At 52.5% G+C, this 25,909-nt stretch overlaps 1 protein-coding gene across 1 annotated transcript in view; it reads right to left on the reverse strand.

Annotated features, from left to right (window-relative positions):
• The window catches only part of R3HDM2 (R3H domain containing 2), a 27,391-nt gene continuing 1,482 nt past the window's right edge, over positions 1–25,909 (reverse strand). The window contains exons 3-24 of the mRNA XM_085041090.1: positions 19,468–19,509; positions 18,943–19,029; positions 18,587–18,713; positions 17,435–17,513; positions 16,731–16,790; positions 16,418–16,558; positions 15,636–15,744; positions 14,450–14,545; positions 13,488–13,519; positions 11,630–11,862; positions 9,131–9,300; positions 6,965–7,054; positions 6,211–6,453; positions 5,541–5,667; positions 4,898–5,133; positions 4,453–4,607; positions 3,956–4,056; positions 3,125–3,294; positions 2,847–2,991; positions 2,670–2,770; positions 2,496–2,580; positions 1–685 (exon numbers count right to left, since the gene is read on the reverse strand). Coding sequence (XP_084897216.1) covers positions 342–685; positions 2,496–2,580; positions 2,670–2,770; positions 2,847–2,991; positions 3,125–3,294; positions 3,956–4,056; positions 4,453–4,607; positions 4,898–5,133; positions 5,541–5,667; positions 6,211–6,453; positions 6,965–7,054; positions 9,131–9,300; positions 11,630–11,862; positions 13,488–13,519; positions 14,450–14,545; positions 15,636–15,744; positions 16,418–16,558; positions 16,731–16,790; positions 17,435–17,513; positions 18,587–18,713; positions 18,943–19,029; positions 19,468–19,509 — 2,973 coding nt within the window. The 3' untranslated portion in view covers positions 1–341. The remainder of the gene's footprint in view (positions 686–2,495; positions 2,581–2,669; positions 2,771–2,846; positions 2,992–3,124; positions 3,295–3,955; positions 4,057–4,452; positions 4,608–4,897; positions 5,134–5,540; positions 5,668–6,210; positions 6,454–6,964; positions 7,055–9,130; positions 9,301–11,629; positions 11,863–13,487; positions 13,520–14,449; positions 14,546–15,635; positions 15,745–16,417; positions 16,559–16,730; positions 16,791–17,434; positions 17,514–18,586; positions 18,714–18,942; positions 19,030–19,467; positions 19,510–25,909) is intronic.

Below are 25,909 nucleotides of genomic sequence, written 5' to 3' on the forward strand. Positions count from 1 at the left end.
TTTTCCTTTTTTTTTTTTATTTAAAAACAACCCCCCAAATAAAATAAAACCAAAAATAACCCCCTGGCAAAATAATAATCCGATTAAATAAAATGTGCAGTGAACATACCAATCAACACCTGTATGTGCGGTCCAACACAGTGCTTAAACAAAACCATAGACACAGGGGAGGGAGGGGGGCGGGCACGGGCGTCACTCCAAAAATAATAATAATTAAAAAAAAAAAATCAACTTCTTGTCTCTTAATTATGTTCATATAAATATATCAAGGAAGGAGGGCGAGAGGAAGGGAGGGCAGGAGGAGAAGAGGCCCAGGGGAGTGCCCGGTGCCCGCGGGAGCCCTACTGGGAGCTCGCCCGCTCCAGCACCCGCAGGTCGTAGTTCTTTTTGGCCACGCGCAGCTTGAAGCGGCTGAGGGAGTTGTTGAGGCGGAGGGAGGCGTTTTGGGCAGCCAGCGGGCTGGGGAACACGGCCACGATGGTGTATAAGGCAGCGAGGTCACTGTGCCTGCCGTTCTCCGGTGTCCCGCTGTTGTCCCCGCCGCCTCCGTCCCCGCGGCGCCCCTGAGTCTCTTTGAGCCACTGGATTTTGGCACCGGCCATGGCGAGCTGGGTGAAGAGCTTGTCGGCCTCTGTCCGTGTGATGCCCTCGGGTAGGTCTGTCACCTCCAGCACCCGGCCCAGCACTGCGGGGAAGGAGCCACGTGTCACCGGACGGGTCTTGGTGGCCCAGGAGCCACCCTGGCTCTCCTGGCCCCAGGAATGCCATGCAGGGCCAAGCTGCCCCCACAGCAGGAATCTGTTTTTTTAAGGTGGTCACTACCCCTCCAAAGCACCCCTACCCACTTCCTGGAATGCCCCATCCCAATCCCTTCCCGTGCCCACATGCTAGTTCTGCTTCAGGAAAAGGTGTGGGTATTTCCCAGGAAGAGATGTGGTATTTCCCAGTGTCCCAGGGCTACACCAAGTCCTCCTGGTGTCCTTAGGATAGCTGGGCAGTTCAGGCTTTCCCAGGGGCTCTGCCCTGTTTTCCTACCCCAAACCTCAGGTACCAGGATTGGGAGCCAACCCAATGGTGCCACCTTGATGCTGGGAGGGAGAATGGCTGCACCCATGGCGGATGGTGGCACTGCCTGGTGGTACCCAAATCCCTCTGCAGCTCCCAGCTCCAGCCCCTGCCCATTGGTACCCAAATCCCTCAACAGCTCCTGGACCCTGGCTGGTGGTATCCAAATCTCTCTGCAGCTCCTGGCTCCAGCTCCTGCCCACTGGTCCCCAAATTCCTCTGCAGCTCCTGGCTCTGACCTCTGCCCCTGCCCTGGTGGTCTCCAAATCCCTCTACAGCTCCTGACCCCCAGCTGGTGGTATCCAAATCTCTCTGCAGCTCCCAGCTCCAGCCCCTGCCCATTGGTACCCAAATCTCTCTGCAGCTTCTGGCTCCTGGCTGGTTGTACCCAAATCTGTCTGCAGCTCCTGGCTTCAGCTCCTGCCCTGTGGTCTCCAAATCCCTCTGCAGCTCCCAGCTCCAGTTCCTGCCCATTGGTACCCAAACCCCTAAACAGCTCTCAGCTCCAGTTCCTGCCCTGTGGTCTCCAAACCCCTCTACAGCTCCTGGCTCTGACCTCTGGCCCTGCCCTGGTGGTACCCAAATCCCTCTGCAGCTCCCAGCTCCAGCCCCTGCCCATTGGTACCCAAATCCCTCTGCAGCTCCTGGCTCCAGCCCTGGCTCCAGGCTTAGCAGAGCTGCTGGAGGGATTCTTTGCTAATATTAACGTGGCACGTAGTGACCATGCCAGGGGCAGGAGGGGGTAGGCAGCTCTTAAAGGGCCCCTGCAACCAGCTGCTGGTGGTGACATGGAGGTGACATGGGGGACAAGGCTGAAGCCTCCAGAGGGTCAGGGAGGGCTGCTCCATCCAAGCTGGGGGATTCTCCCTCCCTGAGGATCCAGAGGAGACACCCTGGGCATGGGGTGTCCTTCAGAGAGAAATGACTCTCTAGGGCCCTCAGCTCTCACAGCCACCCTGGGAGATCCCAAATATCAAAGATGAGGCTCTGAAGCTGCAGGTTCCATGGGAAAGGGAAACATGGGTGAGAAGAGTGGCTTGGGAAAGCAGTGGTGGGAATGAGATCTCAGTGGACACTCACTTTCTGCTGATAAAGAGGAATAAAACCCCAGTTCTGCCAGCTCCCCCTGCTCCATCATTTCCACCCTCAGAGAGGTAGGAATAAGGCCCAGGTGTTCTCCTCAAAGGTTTTGCTCCTTGTTCTCCCACCTCCCTCCAGGCACAGCAGGCTGGGGTTGGATGTGCTGCACTCCTAGCCTGGGCTGGGGGTGTTTGTGGGTGTGGGGAGGAGAGACTGGGAGGAAACACTCCCCAAAACCAGCACAGGGCTCTGTGGGATGCTGGTGTGGGCAGGGATGGCACCTGGAGTCTCCACCATCTGTGTGTGGGGACATCAGAGGGCAAAGGGAACTGCTGGAGGGGGTCACTTGCCTACGTCACTTGTCCCCAGGTCGGTGGACGCTGACTTAAGGGCCTGTCTCTTGCTCCGGTTTCCGTGCTTCATCCCAGTCTGCCCCTGGAAGGATAAAAAGGGCATGGTGTCACCTCAGGGGACACTGTGGCTTCACAGAGGGGCCAGGGAGGTGACGGCTGGCCTGGCTGTACCTGGTGTCCCGTGTAGCTGGGCTGGTTGTGGAGCAGCGGCGGGGGACACAGGGACAGGTTGTACTGCAGCGGCTGGCCCAGCAGCGAGTAGCGCCCATCACCTGCACGAGGAGCTGTGTTTGTGGGGATCCCGGCATTTCCAGAACATTCCACGGCATTCCCAACCCTTCCCCTTACCTTGTGCCGGGCCCATGGGCCGGGGGAACTGCGTGAGGACGGGGAGGGGGCTCAGCCCCGTGCACACGCTGTTGAGGTTGGTGACGGGCGACGGCGTCGGGGACTGCGTGGGGGACGTGATGGGGCTGTTCAGCTGGGTGCTGGCCTGGGGGAGGGACAGTGTCAGACACCCCCAGTGCTTGGGAACACTCCCTGACCCCGTGGGGTGACACCCACCCATCACCCAGCTCACCCCAAAGGCTGAGCTGCCTCCCCATCCCTCCCAGTCCCCCCAGTACCTGAGCACTGGTGTCGGGGTTGTAGAGGTCTCCTGGCTTCTGCCCCCGCTGCTCCAGGCTGTAGTACTTACAGTGGCTCCACTGCACCACGGGGGGGTTCTGGGGGGCCTGGGGGCCGTTGGGGACATTCAGCTGCATCACCACCACACCGGGGCCTGATGGAGACACCCCTGGGGACAGACACAGGGACATATGGCCCAGGCTCTGCTGCTGCAGGACATGGGGCACCTGCCTGGCCCTGCCACTGCTCACCCTTCCCTACAATCCTGCTCTGGACTCTCTCCTGTGCCACTCCTGCCTGTCTCAGGCTGGAAATCCCCACCAGGGCCCACTGGTGGATCACTCTCTAATGTCAAAGCTAACATCTGGGAGTGATGATGTTTAATCCAGGACAAATGGGAGCACAGGGGACAAGCTGCTGGATGGCAGCTCAATGACCACCCTGAGCATCTCCATAAAACTCCAGGCAAACGTTCGTAGCACAGAGTTGGGCACAGAGCTTTAGCATCCTGACTCAGATCCTGCAGTTCACCAGGCCCAGACCTCTGTCATCCCAAACCAGCTCACCAGGCCCCAGCTTGCTCCCAGCAGCTGTGACAACAGGAATCCCAAGGCTCCCCACCCACTGCTCTTCCTGCTCTCTCCACCCCACTGCCCACCAAACCAGGCACGAGCCAACATCACCCCAGGGCCAAATCCTGATCATTCCCAGTGGGATTCCCAGACTAAGGAATCCCCTTGCACAGCCAGACTTGGCTGTGAAGTGGCAGCTCCAACAGTGATCCAAAATCTGATCCCACCTGTGCCAGCCCTGCCTGTGTCCCCTCGTACCTGAATACTGCTGCTGCATCTGGGGAGGGCTGCAGGGTGCAGGGGATTGTGGCATCTGGTACTGCTCGGAGCCAGGAGGCTGCAGGAACCCCACGGATGGGCTGTGGAGCAGAGAGGGCTCAGGTGAGGATGGGGATGGGAGGAAGAGTTGGGGTAGCAAGCTGGGAACTCCCAGCTCCTGCTGTACTGGGCTGGCTGAGTATGTAGGAACCTCTGGAGAGAGCTGGACACACTGGTGGCCAGGAAGGTCTGACTAAGAGAGCCAGAAATGGATAAGCTCAGGGAGGAGCAGCACTGGTGGTACCCACAGACCTCCAGGCACAGGAGCAGGATGCTCACAGCAGCATCACGGAATCACCAAATAAAATAATGGAATATCCCAAGTTGGAAGAGACCCACAAGGACGATCCTGGCCTAGACAGGACACTCCCAAAACCCTCACCGTGGGCACAGCACCCCTTTCTCCCCCAGGCAGGCTGGAGCTGTGGGAGCTTTACCTGGTGCCGTTCTGCTGGGCAGTGGGGATGACGCTGTAGTAGATGGGGACCCCTCCAGCCTGGAGCCCCCCCTGCACAGACTGGCTGGCTGGCACAAGCACTGGCTGCTGGAAGGGCTGCTGGACCACGTTCTGGGACTCACTGGCCATGGGAACCTGGGCAGGGAGGAAAGCAGCAGGTAGCAAAGCAGGTGAAGAGATTCCTGGAGTGTTTTTCTTACAACCCAGAGCAACTTCACCCAGGCACCTCCCAGAGATTCTCCCAGGCCTCCTGCTCCAGATGTATTCCAGATTCCCACATGGCTGTGCCCTCCCCAGGCTGGCAGGCATGCCCTGTGAGTAAATCCCCACCTCTGGCTCCATCCCTCAGGCACAGGAATGGAGCACATCCTGCACAGCCAGGGCTCCCTCCCAGCACCCCACAGCAGGGAGCAGCTGATGCCCACCTGGTACGAAGGCAGCGGCGTGTACTGGACCATCAGACCTTGCATTTGGCTTCCCATCCCACTCCTCTGGCTGCTGAGGAGCCCGGGGGGCTGTGCCTGCTGCACCCCCATCACGCTGTGCATTTGGCCCCCCATGTTGTTCCTCTGGCTGTTGAGGAGCCCTGGGGGCTGCGCTTGCTGCACCCCCATCACACCTTGGTATGTTTGCTGCTGGTTGGACATCATTGGCTGTAAACCTGCCAGAACAGGGTTTTAATGGAGCAGATTCCCGGTTGGACACAGGAAACAGACCCAGATTTGGGATTTAGGGGCTCAAATCCTGCTCTGCCCCCACATGGTGCTAAAATGTAGGGAAAGGGCTTCCCTAAGAGCAGATGTAAACACACCCAAGGGAAACTCCTGGCTTTAAATCCCCTTGGCAGCCCCTCAGTGGGGCTTAAATCCATCTCATTTCCCCTCCAGCAAGCTGAGAGAGAGGGGAAGGACTCAACAGCCTCTGCCGACAGAAGCTTCCCAAATTCCCAGCCAACAGGAAGAATGGGAGACAGGGAAGAGCAACAGACAGAGCATGGGAGATCTCTGGAGCCAACAAAAGCAGCAGGAAAGGGAAATCTGCCCCCTTCCCCCCTTCCCACCCCCTTACCTGGCTGCTGGGACTGCTGGGGGAGCTGCTGGGGGCGCTGGGAGCTGTAGGCCACTGGGTGACTGAGGGGTCGATATTGCTGGCTGGAGTTCGGGTACTGCCCGGGGGGGTAGTAAGAAACCTGAATCTAATGGGGCAAGAAAACACAGCAGTGAGAACACAGCAGGGAGCAGGACCAAGAAAGCTGATCCCCCAGGACCAGTTTTCTCTCTCACCTGGCCTGGTTTCTGCTGAAGGGAACCACCCAGGGCTTTGGCTCTGGCCAGCTGATGGCTCCTCAGGGAACCCTTCCCGAGCCTCCCAGCCTCCTCATCCAAGCCTTTGCCAGCACAGTAGTGCAAGAGCACAGTAGGCACAACTCTCCTCACAGCTCAGGGGACAATGCCAGAGGTCATAAAGCCCTGCAGGACCCCAAAGAGAGCTTAGAGGTGTCAGCCCTGAGTCCGGTCACTGTCCCTCCCCCACCACTGAGTGACCCAGGGGGTCCCAGGTAAGAACCTCGTGGGCTCAGAGGGACATGGGGATCATCCTGTGCCTATCAGGGGAGTGTGAGACCTGGAGATTGGACCCTGTGGATGGATCCATCACCATCAAGCAGCACAAAAAGACAGACCCACTCCCCAGAAACCCCTGGCCTGCCAGCTCTGGGGACATCCCCTGGTGTCCTTACTTGCTGGGGAGGCTGAATGTAGCCCTGGGGCTGCAGCACCTGCTGAGTGGGGGCTGTGTGCCCCGAGGCCGAGTAGCTGGACGTGGGGATGGGCTGCCCAGGGGTTGCCATGATGAATCCTGTCTGCTGAGGGTGCTGGGAGATGAGGGATGACTGGAACATCGCCGAGGAAGGATCTGGGGCTTCCGTCGAGCCCTGTCGGCTGAGGCTGATCTGCCCGAAGGGGCTGCTGAGCTCGTCGGCCTGCAGTGGGAGAAGGGGAAGGATGGAGGAGGACAGCAGCAGGTAGGACACAGCTCTGCTGATAAATGCAGCCCCTTTCTCCCTGCTCTGTGAGGAGCTCCCCCAAAAAGGCTTTTTCCCCACACAGACCCAGAGCAGGACAGGGGGACATGCGAGCTGGGGGAGCCAAATGCTCAGCAGCCACTGGGGCCATGTGGGGTCCCACGCAGGCAGGGGTGACTCCAGCCCACACCATTCCCAAAAATTCCCAGTGTGGACAACACAGGGGCTTGGCTGGGCCCAGACCCCAGCATTTCTGGGGAGTTCTGGGCTTGGAATTTGCTCTTCCCAAGACCACCACTCCAGCAGTGGAGGTCTCGTGGCCTCAGGCATCCCGCTGCAGCGCAGAGCTCTGTGAATCCCAACCCCAGGGCGGCAGAGTCCGGGACATACCTGATCAGCACAAGCTCACACAACACAAACACAGCACAGAGCACAACAGACAGTGCAGAAGAGGAATTGGGGTTTATACCAGGTTGTACTGCTGGGGTGGAGAGACTGGCAAGAGGACTTGGGGGCAGGAGCTTGGAGAGTACGGAACAGGCTGCAGCGCCGGGACCGGCTATGGTGAGCGGAGAAGGGATGGAGAGAGATCCGGAGGGAAAATGGAGAGGAAAAGGAAGGAGAGAGGGAGGGAAAGAGAGAAGGAAGGAGAAGGAGGGGGAGAAAGGGGAAAGAGGGAGGGGAAAGGAAAGGAAAGGAAAGGAAAGGAAAGGAAAGGAAAGGAAAGGAAAGGAAAGGAAAGGAAAGGAAAGGAAAGGAAAGGAAAGGAAAGGAAAGGTAAGGAAAGGAAAGGAAAGGAAAGGAAAGGAAAGGAAAGGAAAGGAAAGGAAAGGAAAGGAAAGGAAAGGAAAGGAAAGGAAAGGAAAGGAAAGGAGGGAGGGAGGGAAGGAAGGAAGGAAGGAAGGAAGGAAGGAAGGAAGGAAGGAAGGAAGGAAGGAAGGAAGGAAGGAAGGAAGGAGAGAAAGAAGGAACAACAAGGTTAGTCAAGTGAGCCAACTGCAAACACACAGAGGGGCATTGCAGGGGTTGGGAAGCACAGAGACCATTCCAGGGCAGCATCCATCCCATCAGACACAGCCCAGCCGGAGGCTCTGCTGCCCCAAAGCAGCTCCTGCCTGGCAGGAAGAGTGACACAAGTTCACCAGGGCCAGCAGCAGCAGGAGAGCCACATCTCCTAGCACAACCCTCGTCTCTCCTGTTTCCAGCATTCCCTGCAGTGCTCCTTGGCCATTCCTGTCAGGAATGCTTTTCCTGCATGCTCACCTTCCACAGGGACCCCTACTTTGTCACCTGGAACACCTGCTTTGTGACAACTCCTCACTCAAACCCCACACACTGTGATTTGGGCACTGATCCTGTGATGGTCAGTGCTGGACAGGGGGTTTGATCCTTTAATTTGATCTTTGGTGACACGGAAGGGACACAGACATGGGGATGGTGCATTTCCAGACCCTTCACCAACAGTCAAACATCTGAAATCAGTTTTTCCAAGATCTAATCCATTGGATGAGACAGTAGAAGATACAAACTGAAACCCCAGCACAACCCAGTGATCCTGGATGGGATCCCACCAGAGATGCTGCTATTCTAGGTCCTGCCCCAGCTCCAGACGGCCACCTCGGGCAGACAGATCATCCCTTGACCCCCAGAATCCTCCACAAACACATCCACAACCCAGGGCCCCAGAACCACCAGCTTCCCCAGCCAGCAAGGAGCTGTAAAAAAGCAGTAAATGCTTTTTGAGGAGGTTCTTCTCTCTGCTCATCCCAGTCTGGTGAAAACACTGAGAATCATGGAACAGCCCAGGTTGGAAGGGACCTCAGAAGAACTTCTGGTCCAGCTTTTCATGGGAAAGGGAGCCTTGCTATGGCTATCCAGCAACCTCCCTGCCCTGTTGCACCTTGAATCCTCCAGTGTCACTCTAGGAGTTCTGCTGCAGGAGATGAGTCCAAGGTGATGCCAGAGGATCCCTACAGAGCTCCTGGGCAGGTTGAGGTCCAGCACCACCATGTGGGACAGAAAGGTGCTGTGGATACCCCCAAACCACCACCCACTCCACAGGAATTTGCTCCCCAAAGCCCCCACTGGGATGGTTCCAATCCCAACCCCACTCCTGCAGAAGGACAGGGCTGGGCTGTGGTTTGTCACAGGAGAAGTACACAGAAATGTCACCCATGGGTGCTTCCTGGAGGGTTCCATCCCTGGAAACAGCCCAGCAGGCTGTGCAATGTGGAACTTTACCTCAGTAAAGTACTTGAACTCAGGGAGGGATGGTCTGGAGAACACACCTGGCATTGCTCCAGGTCTGCTTTCCCCCAGGACTTCAGACCAGCCCTGGGGAGCTCAAATCCAGCAACCATTCAGGATGGTCCTGAGGGGAGCTGGTTCCAGTTTGCCACTCGTCCAAGAGCTATGGACCTTTTTCCAGGGGGAGCAGATTGGGAAGAGCTGGGAAAGTGGGATTTCCCACAGAACCCACAGAACCGCCCAGGCACAGCAAAGCCAACCTCCTTCTCTGCCATGAGCACAGCAGGACAGCGAGTTTGGGACTCCCAAAAACTAGGTGTGACCCCACAGCATCCCAAATTTCCTCCAGCCCTGCCTCCCCCCTAGCTGTGTGCCCTGTGTGACTCACCTGGGACATCATGGGGCTGCTCATGGCCGGCTGCTGCTGGCTGGGGGGGAGGCCAGGGGCCTGGGGGGGTGGCTGGGGGGGTGGCTGGGGGGCAGTGCAGGGCAGGAGGCCACGGCTGGGCTGCGAGGACGGCGACTGGCTGCAGGCCTCAGGGGCACCTAGCACCAAACCTGCAACAGAGAGAGGCATGGAGGGCTGGGATCCTGGAGAAAAGGGCACAGGGGGAGCCTGGAACTGCTGGAGATTCCGTGGGGACATGTGGGTGGGTGGTGGGATGAGGATCAGTTTGTCTCTGCAAGGTGGTGACACTCCAGGGGGTTGTGCATTTCCATGTCCAGGTGAACACACTGACCCTACAAAGCTGAGAGATGCCTGAGAGAGGCATGGAGGGCTGGGATCCTGGAGAAAAGGGCACAGGGGGATTCTGGAACTGCTGGAGATTCCATGGGGACATATGGGTGGGTGGTGGGATGAGACCCAGTTTGTCCCTGTTCACAACAATGCAAGGTGGTGACACTCCAAGGCATTTCCATGTCCAGGTGAACACACTGACCCTACAAAGGTGATCCTGGGATTTCCTCTCCTGCCCCACACAGGGAAGAAGAATCTGGAAGAGCTGCATGGTGGAGGATCCTCACCCCTGCACAGGCAGAGATCCCAAAACCAGGGAGCTGCTGGTTTTGGGGCCCTGGAGTGGCCCAAAACCACGAGAATCTGTGGAAAGGAGCTGGGGAGTTCCCAATCCCAGCTCAGCTCTGGACACAACCCCACCTGGACATCAACACTGTCATCACCTGTCTGACTGCCCAAAGCAGAGGGCAGTGGGGTGATCCCATTATTCCATTCCATAGCCTCACAGCTCCCCTTTTCTCCCAGGATTGAAAGCAATCCCTTCCCATGGCAGAAAAATCTGGGAAGGAGCACGATACACACTGCTGGCACCCAGCTGGGAAGCGTTTCCTCAGTATTCTGGTCTTACTTCCAGAAATAAAAGGGTTGTGCAACTCTTGCTTCATGCCCAGTAGCTGCTGTTTAACCAATTCTGCCTCTGATCTCCCACATTTCCACAGCTGATCTCCAGGGATTCTGCTGAGGAGCTCTGTCAGCAGCAAAGAGGGAAATATTCCACTGCCAGCTGCTCAGGGACTGGATGGGAAAAGAGCCCCTGAGTCCCAAGCACTTCCACCCCCATGGAATAAACATGAGGATATAGAAGAAGGTGGGCTTGGTGTTATTTTCCCCTCAAGTGACAATTCCTTCACCTTTTCTTCCCAATCATTTGCCATTATATAAAGCCTGGAAAGCAACTGTTCTCTTCCCAGGGGGAACCTGGAGGGGAAAATCACAGGAAGAGCCAGAAAGCAGCTTCTCTCTCTGCCCTACACACTGGGACAGATCTTCAAGTGCTCCCAGCACTCCATGAATCAGCCCTGGAGGTGGCTGCAACTCCCAGAGTGAGCACAGGATGGGAACAAAATCCTGGGAGATGCTGTGGGCACCTCTGAACTGGGAGATGAGATGTGGTTTCAAAGCCAGTGCTGGAATCCAGCCCTGGAAGGATTCTTGTGCAGCACTAATTGCCCATAGGCACCAATCTGCCTCTCTTACCCACAAAAATGATGATTCCCAAGGATTTGGGAGCAGTGGGAATGGAGGACAGTGGGACAACAGCAGGTTCTGCTCACTGACACCACACAGTCACCAGCTACCTACCCTCACCTCTCATGGGATTAAATCAACACCTTTCAAGTGTTTCAACCAAGCAGCTGGTTGGAAATAAAGAATTCTGCCCCTCCCTGACTGAGATGTGTCCTAGATGTTCCCATCTGGGGTACCTGGATGGATAAGGACTGAGCTAAATCAGCAGAGAGATTTGGGATCCTAATTCCCTTTGGCTCCAACCAAATTCCCCTTGGCTCCCAGCAGCTCTGGAGCTCAAGGCTGTTTGCTCCCAGGAGTTCTGTGAATCACTGGGAGAGAACATCGTGGGCAGATCCCAATTAGGGAGTCTTTGACGAGGTAACTGCATGTCTGATGAGACTAAAGGTGACACCTTTCCAGGTCCTCCTCCTTGGAAAGCAAAACACAGTGCTAGGAGATTCATCCTGAGGATCCTCAGGGTTGGGAGGGATTTTGGGAGCAGAAGGGAATGGCAACACGACTTGGGGCACAGAAAACACCACAAATTAGGAGTTTGAGTTGCAGGGCTGGGAGGAAACACTGTCCTTTGCCCCAGGATGGGAGAGGTGATGGTGAGGTCTGAAAAAGCAGGTGATGATCCAGGTGGCACAACCAGATGGCAAATCCACACCAGGGTATTGAGATCCTGGTGCCACCCATGTCCTGTTTTAACCAGAGCATCACAAACCCCAGTTCCCCATCCCAAAACCTCCCAGGTGCCCTCTGACAGGAAGAGAGCTCAAATTCCCCATCCCAAAACCTGCCAGGTGCCCTCTGACAGGCAAAGAACTCCACACCTGCCTGAAAACAGCCTCCTACCTGCCCGTGATGTCCTGCTGGCAGTGCTGCCCTTGCTGCTCCCGATGCTGTCCCCCCTGGTCAGGATGGAGATGCCACTGAAGCTGCTGGCTTTGGTGACAGGAGGCCTCAGGTTGCGGATGGAGCCATCAGAATCTGTGCTGCTCCAGGGCCGTGGCTCCAGGGATTTGATCTCACTCTCAGTGCTGCTCTGGCGGCTGCCCGAGGCTCGGCTCAGCCCATCCCGGTTGCCCCTGCAGAGATCAGAGTCAGACTGGATTCAAACAGTGGCAGAGCTGCTGGTGCTGTACCAAAACAGCCAGTGAAGGGTGGTGGGGACAGTCAGCAGCTGAGTTTGGGACCTTTTTGGTGTTCAACAGCAAAATTTCCCCCCAGAGCACAGTTTTTTGTGCCAACCCTGATGCTCTCTGGTCACAGCCACCTCCTGGCTCCTTCCCCAGCCTGGAAGAGACCCCAGCAGCTCTTATCAGAGTAAGATCCTGTACTGAACACCTCCCTGTCTCAGAACAAAGAGCTTTTAAAGGTCTGGAGACAAGGCTGATGGAGATCTTGGACACCACTTCCCACTCCAGCCCTGGTGAGGATTTCTGCCCAGCTGGGCCTGTTTGCCCAAAGTCGTGGTTGCCTCATCCCTGGAGGTGTCCAAGGCCAGGTTGGACAGGGCTTGGAGCAACCTGGAGTAGTGGAAAGTGTCTTTGCCCGAGGCAGGGAGGTGGAAAGGGATGAGTTTTAAGGTCCCTTGCAACCCAAACCGTTATGAGGAAGAGCTGCTGAGCCTGGCTAAGAAAAAGAGGCTTGGAAGGAACTCCTGAGGTGATGTCCTGGGCTGCTGGGAGCAAAAAATGCATCTCTTGGAAAAGCAGCACAATGGTTATGTCCCTAGAGAGCTCCAAATGGTCCTGATGCCCACATTTCCTCCCTGTCCCATCCAGGGGAACCCAAAAGCTGGTTAACTGAGCTCTTTGGAGCCTGGACACCACAGGGAAGTTCTTTGGGAGCTCAGCTGCATCAGCAATGGGATTTCTGCTCCATTCTGGGAGTTTTACTCCAACCCCACAGATCTGAGAACTGTCCTTCTTGTCCTCCACACCCCAGGACACAACCCCTGTGACTGTGCTGAGGACACAGCATTCTCCAGGACAGCCTGAAGCAGGTGACAGCCCAAGGACAGGGACAAAGCTGCTCCTGCCTGGCTGGGATCCTCCTGTCCTGTCCCACACAGAGCTGCCCAATCTCCAGAGCTTTGGCTGTGAGAGCAGAGCACAGCAGGGATGAGGTTTTCTCCTGTTTCATCCCATTTTTCATCCCCACACCTCGGCAGGCTGTGCTGGGTGACTCATCAGCCCTTTCATCCATGGGAAAACTGCTTAATAAGAAAATGCTGCTCAAATATGTTCCCAGTGCCCTCAGCAGCTCCTGTGGCTGAGATGGAGCCTGAGACACTTCATTGTCACCATGAAGTCATCCAGCCTTGATAATCAGGGATTAGGGACAACCCTGCCTGATCCTAATGCTGATCCTGGCACTGTGAGGGACTTCCTATCCTTTTGGGGAATATCCTTTTGAAAACTGCTGGAGTTCCTCCCTGCCATTCCCATCCTCCTCTTTTTTTAATTGATGAACCAGCCAAAAAAGGACTCAAAATTGATGTTTTGCAAAGGAAATACCTTCAGTAAGTCCAAGAGCAGCTGTGCATGGGGAGGACTCAGTAGGACAAAATAAATCACACAGAGATCCCTACAAATCTGCCTCTGTGTGTGAGAGCTACAAACAAAGCCTTCTGTGGAGAGTTTGATGAGGGAAAAGAATAATTTTAGAGTCATTCAGGGCTCTGGAGACACACCAGGGCTGCACTCACCTGCTGTCCGTGAGGTATCCATTCTGGCCAGACTGGGAGCACAACCATGGAGATGGGGAGGAGAGAAAAGGGAGACTTAGTAACTCTGAAAAAACAAACCCAAAGGGTTTTTTGATTTTTGTTTGTGATTCCAGAGGGTGGGGTTGTGATTCCAAAGGGACACAGGGGTGGTGTTGAGCCTCCTGCACTTCCATCCAGGCCCTTGGGAACCTTTCCTGATCCCTGCCAGCCTGAGATATCTCAGAGTTCTCAGCTCCCTCCTCCACTGAGGCAGCTTTGATGGTATTTTTGTCCAGGTGACAATCAAAGCCAGGCATTTCAAAGTCTTTCTGTCCAAAAATGCAGCATTTGGAGCTGAGTCCAGCTGGGAGAGTTCCTCAGAGCAGCCTCTGAGCCAGATGTGGGACATTGCTCCACACAGAGAGCAGGGATTTCAGAAAGCAATAACCAAGCTGGACACTTCACGAGACACACAATGAACACTCTGCTCAAATTCCTCCTGGGAAGGTCCAAATTCCTCCTAGAAAGGCCTGAATTCCTCCTGGAAATTAGGCTCTCCTAATTCCTAGGGCCTAAATCCCTGCTGGAAAGGCAGAGCTGGGTCAGGAAGTGGAAGCTGCAGCACAGGGAAGAAACTGGGAGATGCAGCTGCTGCTCCCTTTAGGTCACCAACTGGTTTTTTGGTCACCCAAAAAATGCCACTGCATAAAGTTATAATTTTTTGGACCACATCCAATGCTCCCTGAAATTTTAGGGAAGGAGCAGATTGGAGGGTGCAGGTGTTGCTCCTCTATCCCAGTACCTCAGACATTTTTGCTGGGAGCTGGAATTCACCAGCACATCCCCAAAATTGTGGGAAATCAGTAAAAAAGGCAACAAGATCTGACCTCTCGGCATACTCAAGGCCACCTTCTGGCCCAAATCTCCAGGAGGATCCTGGCAGGTGAGCAATCCAAACTTACCTCTCGTGCAAATATCCGCTCCCTGACCCGCTGATACTCCTCCTCTCGCTCTTCTATGGATTTGCTCCTTCTCCCATCCTGCAAGGGGAGTCTGATCTGAAGGGACAAACACAGCTCAGGGGTCAGCAGTTGCCAGCGGGAGCAGTCAGCTGCTGGGAATTTTGGGTAGGATGTGGATTATGTTGGATGCAGTGATCCAACTTCTGCTTTTGGACGCATCTTTGGGATAGTTGTGTCCAGGGATGAACATCCCAGAGGTGCCAGAATGGTCATTCCTGGATATCCATCCACCTCCTGCCCCGAGAACAACCACCCTGCCTGAACTCTGCCTGAGCTAGAGAGCAGGAATATCACCAACAGATCAGGAATATCACCAACAGATCAGGAATATCACCAACAGATCAGAAATATCACCAAAAGATCAGGAATATCACCTTTAACTGTTCCCAGGGGGAAAGCTAAAGGTCATTTTTTGGAGCCACACCCCTGTGGGAAACCAAAAACTGGGATTGACTGCAACACCCAGCTTCTCATCCTGACTGGAATTCAGGAACAGAGCACAGGACAGCACTGGGGTGATGTGACTCTGGGTTTGGATGGGATATTGGGAACAAATTCCTCCCTCTGAGGGTTGGGAGGTTGTCCAGACAAGCTGTGGCTGCTTCAACCCTGGAAGTGTCCAAAGCCAGGATGGACAGACCTTGGAGCAATCTGGGATAGCAGAAGGTCTCCCTGCCCATGACAGAGGATGAACTTTAAGGTCTTTTCCAACCCAAATCATTCCATGTTTCACTGAAAATGGGAGCTACAACAGCCTGAGGTCTGTGGGGAAAGCATAACTCACTGCAAACCTGGGAAGAGAGAGGGGAAAGACACTTGGCAACACTCAGCTGAGGTGTATTCCCGAGGAAACCTTGGCAAAAGGCTTCACCCTAAAACCTGGCCTAAAAAAAAAAACCTTAAAACCCAGCTGATTTCAGGGTATGGAGAAGTGCAGTACCCATTCTTCATCCATTTCCATAGTATTTGGCAAAGTTTTCATGAAATTCAGATGCTGCTGCTCGGGTGGGTTGGGAGCTTCTATTAAATTCAGGAAACCCAAGGGAATTTTGAAGTTATTCTTTTGTTGTGATCACTCACTTCTGACTTTCCCAAAGGCTGCAGATGCCCCAGTGCCACCCCTCACCTGGTTGTCATCCCGATCCATGCTGGTGTCATCCCGTTTTAGGATAAACCTCTGTGGGAACTCTGCGTTCTTCTCATCCTTGATGTGCTCGGAGAACCTCTGCTCGGGGCTGCAGGAAAACCAGAAAATGGTTTTTTTTCCCTGGCTCAGAACATGCCAAGATGTTTGTTGTGTGAAATCTCAGCTCTGGCTGATGGCAACAAGAGCTCCTGCCCCTTCTCCAGGAACTACGGAGAGCCAGGGAGGGCTGGAAGGAAAAGATTCTTTTCTATTCCTTCATTCCATGACTGAGTCTTCTAGAACATGATTTCCCCTTCTTATGTGGCACAAAAAAAAAAAAAAAAAGAAAAAGTGGTGTGGAATTTATCATTCTATGGAGCATTTCTGGATTGTGGGAAGGAGAGGAGAGGGAGGGGAGGGGAGGGGGAGGGAGGGGGAGGGAGAGAGGGGGGAGGGAGGGAGGGAGGAGGAGGGAGGGGAGGGAGGGAGGGAGGGAGGAGGAGAGGGAGGGAGGGAGGAGGGGGAGGGGGAGGGAGGGGGAGGGAGGAGGGAGGAGGAGGAGGGAGGAGGGAAGGGAAAGGGAAGGGAAAGGGAAGGGAAAGGGAAGGGAAAGGGAAGGGAAGGGAAGGGAAGGGAAGGGAAGGGAAGGGAAGGGAAGGGAAGGGAAGGGAAGGGAAGGGAAGGGAAGGGAAGGGAAGGGAAGGGAAGGGAAGGGAAGGGAAGGGAAGGGAAGGGAAGGGAAGGGAAGGGAAGGGAAGGGAAGGGAAGGGAAGGGAGCTTACATTCGTGTGTTACTGGTCTTGTTGATGATCACAGCCTTCCCGGTCTGGTCCACGTTGTGATCCATCCCGAAATAAGCCGCGACCCGGTGGAGCAGCATCCGGTGGTAGGAGGTCATCTGGGGGAACTTCTTGAACTGATTGCTGGGAAGAGGAGGAAAAGGTTGGAATTCCAAGCAATCAGTCACATCAGGATGTCCCAAGGACATTCCCTTCTCCCCTAGGAATTCCTAAAACTCTACAATCAAACAATCAAATCCCTAAACTCTGCATAACAAAACCTCTTTTGTTTGACACGAACTCGATGATCACTTACTTGTTATCACTAATGAACTCGAGAATCTCCTGTTCCAACTTGAGCAGCATCATTCTATCCCTGTCAAGAAAAAAGAAAGGAAAAAGCCACTTTAGGGACAGTGGAACAGCTTTCCCTCTCCTGCAGCAGATAAAGTCAGAAACTGCCAGAGCAGGTGACACCACTGACCTGATTTCAAACGTTCATCACAGGAAATGGGCTAAAAAACTCTCTACTTGTCAAATATACTAAATTAATCACCAGATTTTTTCCAATTTGAGGTTGTTTTGCTAACAGTGCTTGGCTTTGGAAAGCCTGAATCCCTGCTCTGCTGGAAGTTCCACTGCTGGAGCCTCCAGCTTTGCCATTCCCATGCCAGCCTTTCCCTCAATTCCACTGATTATTCCCACAGCAGATAATTCTCCTTTACTGGCTGATTTTTGACAATCAGTTATAGAAAAGGGTTCAAAGCAATCAACATTATTTCTTCGCATTCCAACAAATTATTTGTCCTTCTCTCTCTCTCTCCATCACATGTAATTCCATGTTTGGAATGAAACAGGATATAAAATTACAGTTGTGTTTTTTAGTTTCGACATCATCCCAGCTCTGGTAACTCCTGGAATTCCGAAGAGGAAAACACAAACACACTTGCAGACCCCAGAGCTGCCAGAGTGACTCCTTCCACCACCCCTGAGGGAGTTGTTTTACTGAGCAGGACCTACCGTGGGTTTTTTTTCAGTGTATTTACTAAAAATTCATGCAAATCTATTCCAGTGGAGTCTGTGTATTCCTGGCTGGAATCTGAAACAACAACAAGGGCAGCAGAACAAATTAACAAATCACTGAAACAGCAGAGAGGGAGGGGAAGGGAGAACGGAGAAGGGAGAAAGAAAGGAGAAAAAAGGGAGAAAGAAAGAAGAAAGAAAGGCGAAAAAAAGGTGAAAAAAAAGAGAAAAGGGGGAGAAAGAAAGGAGCAAGGAGAAAGGAGAAAGGAGAAAGGAGAAAGGAGAAAGGAGAAAGGAGAAAGGAGAAAGAAAGGAGAAAGAAAAGAGAAAGAAAGGAGAAAGAAAGAAGAAAGGAGAAAGAAAGGAGAAAGGAGAAAAAAAGGAGGAAAAAAGGGGAAAAAAGGAGGAAAAAGGGAGAAAAAAAGGAAAACAAAAAGGAGAAAAAAGGGGGGAAAAAGGGGAAAAAAAGGAGAAAAGAGAAAGGAGAAGGAGGAATGGGAAAGGAAAAGGAAAATGCTGTATCACGGTGGTGTTTTGTGCACAGGGACATTTCCCAGTCCAACCCAGGATTAAGCACCCTTTTCCCAGCACAGCAGGAGCAGCACACCCAGCACAAGGCACTCCCAGGCCCCATCAGGAGGATGCCAGGGGCTCATGGAAGGACACCTTCATCCCAAAACCAGCCCTTGGACCACACTCTGGACACTCCATGCTGTCCTTGCAGGTCTATATTCCACACTTTGGCCCAAGCAACTTCTGCTTCACAATCCTTAAATCCTGCAGGTTCTGGGAAACCTCCCTGCTCTGTGTTTCCCCTCTTCCCCCATCCTGTTTAATTTAAAAATAATTGCAGAATAAAACAATGCAGAGCTACCCTACAGGGATTATGGGTGGAGTTTGTTCCCCAGATCAATTATTTTAGCCTTTTTTATGCCCCAGGAACCTGTGGGTCTGTGAGGAATATGTCAGCCTGGAGAATCCCTCCCTCCTTTCTCCATAAAACATCCCTGGCAGTGTCCAAGGCCGGGTTGGACAGGGCTTGGAGCACCCTGGGCTAGTGGAAGTTGTCCCTGTCCAACACCAGCCCCACTTCCAGAGGATTCTCAGAGCAGGTGAGCAACACCTGACCAGCTCAAAGCACCACCTGACCTCGAGAGAGCATCTTCCTCGGTGTTTTGTCTTTGTTCTTCTCTTTTTCTTCTTTCTCCACCCCATCTTTCGTGGATTTCTCCTCTTCCTTGTCAGAGGGGCAGCTCACGTGCAGCTGGATGATGTCCTGGGACACAACAAAAGAGGTTTGGAGTCCCCTGGACATGTCCTGAGCCACAGCCACGGCTGGAGAAGCACCTCAGGAAGGTGTCAACCAGCTCTTGTGGGAATTTCTTGTGGAAATTTCCTGTGCCTTGGCTCCCCAAGGGATGGGAGAGCAAGACATGAATAATTTCTAGCAATTCATGGATTTCCTGGGCTTCCACACTCCCGAATTTGTCTCATTCTGGGCTTACCTGAGACTCCAGCAGCCCATCCACAAAGGGGCCTGAGGATTCCTCACACACAGCCAAACTCCTGACCAGTTTAAGCTTTGAGTTAGACTGGAAAAGGTAGAGAAAAAGTGGTTACAACACCTCAGCCAAAACACACACTTGAATTCCTGCAGCTGCATTCCCATTCCCAATTAAACTGCTCAGTAAAATCCCAATTAAATCCCAATAAGAGGGATATTCCCCTCAATATACAGGGATGTACAACTTGGAATCCCTGAGCAATGAGTTATTTTATTCCTTCAGCCTCTGAACCAAATTTTAGGTGAGAATTTCCCTGCCTTAATTCCTGCACTCCCTGACTTCCAGGCAGATCAATTCCAGCTTTTATCCTGTCAGAAAGAAGCACTGATGGGAATTCCTGTCCTAAACCATCATGTGGCTTTCTGGAGACAGGAAAGGCTCAGCAGCAACATCCTAAAGCTGGGATCAATGCTCAGCTCAGAGCAATCAGGATATTGGATGCTGGGATGTCAGCAGAGCTCCTACCTTGGCTCTTTTCCTGGCGTGTCCATGACTTGATGTTCGTTTCTGTGGAGAGAAAAAAGGCAAGAAGCTTAAGGGTGTCTTGGATTGATGATATGATAATCCTTTATCCCCTATCGTTGGCTTATATGCCCAAGAAAGAAAAAAAATGTGTGGTCCTGTCTCTTTAACTGCACCCAGCCGCAGAGAGAAACGCGGGTTTTTTTGAAAACATTTTCCCCAAGCCTCGCTCCGGGGGAGGATTCGTCGCTCGGCAGAGACTGCGTGCTGGACGGGGGTCGGAGTGAGCTCTGTTCCCGTTTTTTTCCATTCTTCTTCTTTTTTTCCTCGTTTGGACCCCTTCTCTTCGATCTGCTTTGCCACCCGGAGACCCAGGAGGGCCAGAGGACAGCAGAGCTCTCCGGGGAGCTCCACCCGGCCCCGGGTGGGGGGCGAGGAGGAGAGGGACTGCGTCGGAGAAAAGGACTTTTTATTCAGGTTGAATAACTGCCTTTCATCTTGTTTTTCCCCTTCCCCTGTGCCTTGTAGGGCACTCTGCGTGGTTTTGTTAAATAAATAGTTTTTTCTTCACTTTCATCTGAGAGGTTCTGTTGTGGGTGGGGGAGGGGGTGTCGGGGCCCTTCGCTCTCGGAGGAGAGAGTCTTATCATTAACCCGGGACATATTTGGCGCCCAACTTACGGGGCCTCGATTACTTGTTCTACACCTTTTGTGGGGTTAGAGAAAGTGAAGAAAAAACCCTAATAATTGCATTCTGGTTTTAATCGCTTGGTATTGAATTACAGCCATCAGTAGTCACTATGCTGTTTGATGGGAGGTTGTTTGATGTAATACTGTCTGTTTGGCACATAGGTTTGTTTCCCTACCAACAGGTAGGGGCAATCCTGTCCCTAATGTATAATTTCCACCAATCAGGGACACGACTCCGGCTTGTTATAGTAATGTGTGTGATACTGACGATCTGTAAGAAGGTATGGGAAACAGTTAAAGATGTACATGCTCTGTTAGTTTCCTCCTCTAGTTTTAGTAACCTGTTTTGGAGTTTTGTTAGTAATATTACCCAACCTGTTAGAGAAGTAGAGGGTGAAGCTTCCTGGCTCCTCACCCATCTCTTTCCCTTTAAATCTGGTATATCAGCTTTTGAGAATATTCAGTTTCCCCTGGATGTTAAAGAGACCATTAACTTGGTAGTACAGGTGCTTTACCTAGGAGTTTCCGTGTATATGATGTTCAGTGTTACCAGAATGAGGGCTGAGAAGTCCAGAGGGGCTGAGCAGGAGCAGGCACCTAATCCAGATGTGAGGAAATTTGAATGGTGTGGAGTATGGGAGGACATAGGTAAAACTTTAAAGAAATTCTCTGATCCAATAGACTGGGAATTTCCCTCTGGACAAATCCCGAGACCAGCTGAGGTGGGGAAGTATCTGAAAGAGAAGTGCAGAGACAACTGCAGTGCAATATGTTGGGCCCTGGCATATGCTTATCGTACACTGTCAGATATTATAGAACAGGAAGTAAGTGAGCCTAAGCCAATGGCAGTTGCTCCTATTACAAGGAGCAGGAAAGCCCAATTTAAGACTGATCGCCCAGATGACAGTGGGGAGGGACCCTCAAGGCCAGCAACTGAGTCAGAGGTCATTGTTGAATCCATGAATGTGAGAGACCTTCACAGCCTAAGAAAAGATTATGTCCAACGAGATGATGAATCTGTGATTAGTTGGTTAGTCCGTCTTTGGGATGCTGCAGGCGATGTTACACTTCTAGATGCTACTGAGGCAAGGCATTTAGGGACTGTGTCACGTGACCCAGATATCAACCAAACTATACGAGATGGGCCTGACTGCAGCAGCCTCTGGAGACGAGCTATCAGAGCTGCGAGGGACAGATACCTACATCCCGATGATCTCTATTCGCAACAAACCCAGTGGAGAACCATAGAACAAGGGATTCAACGCTTGAGAGAAATGGCAGTGGTAGAAATTGTCTTCCCAGAGGACATAGCAAACCCAGATCCGATTATAGACCCAGATAGGATAGAATGTACACCTGTGATGTGGCGGAAACTCCTAAAGCTTGGGCCATCAGGGTATGCTTCTGCTTTAGCCATTATGAAGCAAGATGACGGGCCTGAGACTGTGCGTGATATGACAAGGAAACTCCGAGCGTATGCAGATGTTGTGCATAGCCCAATGAATGCAAGAATCTCAGCTGTGGAAACAAATCTGCAGAAACTAGAAAATAAGATAGAGAAGAATCATGAGAAACTCAGTAAAGAGATTAAAGACAGCCTTCTCCAAATCTCAGCAGTACAGACCAGAGGTTCTGCTTCCCCACGCAGACGCTCCTCAGCTATGAGAACTGGATATATCCCTCGACATGAGTTGTGGTATTTCCTGTGTGACAGTGGAGAAAACATGAACAGGTGGGATGGACAACCCACTGCTGTCCTGGCACGACGAGTGCGTGAATTGAAGGAGGGCAAGACTCAGAGAAGGAACTCCACCAGAAGGGAAGTAGCTCTACTCAATATGTCTGATTCCGTTGAAGGAACCTCTAACACAAATACCCACCATGGTTAGAGGGGCCCTGCCTCTAGCCAGGTAGAGGCCAGGGAAAACCGAATTTTTTGGACAGTGTGGATTCGGTGGCCTGGCACATCAGAGCCACAAGAATACGAGGCCTTAGTTGACACTGGTGCACAATGCACGATAATCCCATCGAGACATGTGGGGACAGAACCTATTTCTATTTCCGGCGTTACAGGAGGATCACAAGACTTGACCCTCGTGAAAGCTGAGGTGAGCCTGACTGGAAGAGAGTGGAAAGAACATTCCATTGTGACTGGCCCAGAGGCTCCATGTATTTTGGGTATAGACTTCCTCCGAAATGGATATTTCAAAGACCCAAAGGGACTCAAGTGGGCATTTGGGATAGCTGCTGTGGAGACAGAGGGCATAAAACAATTGAACACCTTGCCTGGACTGTCAGAGAACCCATCTGCAGTAGGACTCCTGAAAGGGGAAGAGCAACAAGTACAAATTGCAACCTCGATTGTGCACCGCCGACAGTACCGGACAACTCGTGATGCCGTGATTCCCATTCACAAACTAATCCGTGAGCTGGAGAGCCAAGGGGTGGTCATCAGGACCCATTCATCCTTTAACAGCCCCATCTGGCCTGTGCGAAAATCTGAAGGAGAATGGAGATTGACTGTGGACTATCGTGCCTTGAATGAGGTGACTCCACCTCTGAGTGCTGCTGTGCCAGACATGCTGGAGCTCCAGTATGAGCTAGAGTCCAAGGCAGCAAAGTGGTATGCTACTATTGACATTGCAAATGCATTTTTCTCCATTCCTCTGGCAGCAGAGTGCAGACCTCAGTTTGCTTTCACTTGGAGGGGCGTGCAGTACACCTGGAACCGATTGCCCCAGGGGTGGAAACACAGTCCCACCATCTGCCATGGACTGATCCAGGCTGCACTAGAAAAGGGTGGGGCTCCAGAACATTTGCAATACATTGATGACATCATTGTGTGGGGGGACACAGCAGAAGAAGTATTTGAGAAAGGAAAGGAAGTAATCCAGATTCTCCTTGAAGCCGGTTTCGCTATAAAAAAGAGCAAAGTCAAAGGGCCTGCCAAAGAGATCCAGTTCCTAGGAGTGAAGTGGCAAGATGGACGGCGTCAGATTCCTACTGAGGTTATCAATAAAATCATCACAATGTCCCCCCCAACCAACAAGAAGGAGACGCAAGCTTTCCTAGGTGCCATAGGCTTGTGGAGAATGCACATCCCTGAGTACAGCCAGATCGTGAGTCCTCTCTACCTCATAACCCGCAAGAAGAACGATTTCCATTGGGGCCCTGAACAGCAGCAAGCCTTCACCCAGATCAAGCAGGAGATTGCTCATGCAGAAGCCCTTGGCCCAGTCAGGACAGGGCCAGAAGTAAAGAATGTGCTTTACTCTGCAGCTGGGAGCCATGGCCTGTCCTGGAGCCTTTGGCAGAAGGTGCCTGGTGAGACCCGAGGCCGACCACTGGGATTTTGGAGCTGAAGTTACAGAGGGTCTGAAGCCAACTACACCCCAACAGAGAAAGAAATCCTAGCAGCATATGAAGGAGTCCAAGCTGCCTCAGAGGTAATTGGCACAGAAGCACAACTCCTCCTGGCACCTCGACTACCGGTGCTGGGGTGGATGTTTAAAGCAGAGGTTCCCTCTACTCATCATGCCACCAATGGCACATGGAGCAAATGGATTGCCCTTATCACACAGCGTGCTCGTATGGGAAATCTGAATCGCCCTGGGATTTTGGAAATAATTACAAATTGGCCTGAAGGTGAAAATTTTAGTCTGACTGAGGAAGAGGAGCTGGAACAGGTGACCCGTGCAGAGGAAGCCCCACCATACAACCAACTGCCAGCAGATGAAACACGCTACGCTCTTTTCACTGATGGTTCCTGTCGTCTTGTAGGGACAAAAAGAAAATGGAAAGCAGCTGTGTGGAGCCCCACACGACGGGTTGCAGAAGCTAGGGAAGAAGAGGGGGGATCGAGCCAATTCGCTGAGCTCAAAGCCGTTCAGTTAGCCCTGGACATTGCTGAAAGAGAGAAATGGCCAAAGCTCTACCTTTATACTGATTCATGGATGGTAGCCAATGCTCTGTGGGGTTGGCTGGAAAAGTGGAAGAAGGCTGGTTGGCAGCGTAGGGGAAACCAATTTGGGCAGCTGAAGAGTGGAAAGACATCGCTAGTCGGGCAGAGAGACTACCTGTGAAGGTCCGCCATGTAGACGCCCATGTCCCCAAGAGTCGAGCTAATGAGGAACACCGAAACAACGAACAGGTAGATCAGGCTGCAAAGATAAAGGTGTCCCAGGTAGACTTGGATTGGCAGCATAAAGGAGATTTATTCCTAGCTCGATGGGCCCATGATGCCTCAGGCCATCAGGGCAGAGATGCCAACTATAAGTGGGCACGAGACCGAGGGGTGGATCTAACCATGGACTGCATCTCTCAAGTTATCCATGACTGTGAAACATGTGCTGCCATCAAGCAAGCCAAGCGGGTGAAACCCCTGTGGTATGGTGGAAGGTGGTCAAAATATAAGTATGGAGAGGCCTGGCAGATTGATTACATCACACTGCCTCAAACCCGCCATGGCAAGCGCTATGTGCTCACAATGGTAGAAGCCACCACTGGGTGGCTGGAAACCTACCCTGTGCCTCATGCCACTGCTCGTAACACCATCCTGGGCCTTGAGAACCAAGTCCTGTGGAGGCATGGTACCCCTGAGAGAATTGAGTCAGATAACGGAACTCATTTTAAAAAAAGCCTCATAAACAACTGGGCTAGAGACCATGGCATTGAGTGGGTGTACCACATTCCCTATCATGCACCAGCCGCTGGCAAAGTGGAACGGTATAATGGATAGTTAAAAACCACCCTAAAGGCATTGGGTGGGGGAACTTATAAGAATTGGGAGCGACATTTAGCAGAGGCCACCTGGTTAGTCAATACCCGAGGCTCCATCAACCGAGCAGGTCCTGCCCACTCTGAGCTTCTACATACAGTGGATGGAGATAAGGTCCCAGCAGTACATGCCAGAGGCTTGTTAGGGAAAACTGTCTGGATTGATTCTGCCTCACATAAAGACAAACCCATCCGTGGGGTTGTCTTTGCTCAGGGACCAGGGTGTACTTGGTGGATAATGCAGGAAGATGGAAAAACACAATGTGTCCCTCAGGGAAATTTAATTTTGGGTGAAGGCCACATGTAAGGTTGGGATGGTAACATACCACCGTTCACCGTTCGTGACATTATTTGTACATAGTTATGTGTATATATGTATATATGTATATATGTATATATGTATATATGTGTATATATATATGTGTGTGTTTGAAGTTGGAAGATGTTAAGGTGGGCCTTAAGCCAACGCTATGGAATAAGGGGTGGAATGTCTTGGATTGATGATATGATAATCCTTTATCCCCTATCGTTGGCTTATATGCCCAAGAAAGAAAATGTGTGGTCCTGTCTCTTTAACTGCACCCAGCCGCAGAGAGAAACGCGGGTTTTTTTGAAAACATTTTCCCCAAGCCTCGCTCCGGGGGGAGGATTCGTCGCTCGGCAGAGACTGCGTGCTGGACGGGGGTCGGAGTGAGCTCTGTTCCCGTTTTTTCCATTCTTCTTCTTTTTTCCTCGTTTGGACCCCTTCTCTTCGATCTGCTTTGCCACCCAGAGACCCAGGAGGGCCAGAGGACAGCAGAGCTCTCCAGGGAGCTCCACCCGGCCCCGGGTGGGGGCGAGGAGGAGAGGGACTGCGTCTGAGAAAAGGACTTTTTATTCAGGTTGAATAACTGCCTTTCACCTTGTTTTTCCCCTTCCCCTGTGCCTTGTAGGGCACTCTGCGTGGTTTTGTTAAATAAATAGTTTTTCTTCACTTTCAT

Source organism: Lichenostomus cassidix, chromosome 29 (genome assembly GCF_008360975.1).
Source record: "Lichenostomus cassidix isolate B80296 chromosome 29, HeHo_3.0, whole genome shotgun sequence".
Classification (NCBI taxonomy): domain Eukaryota; kingdom Metazoa; phylum Chordata; class Aves; order Passeriformes; family Meliphagidae; genus Lichenostomus; species Lichenostomus cassidix.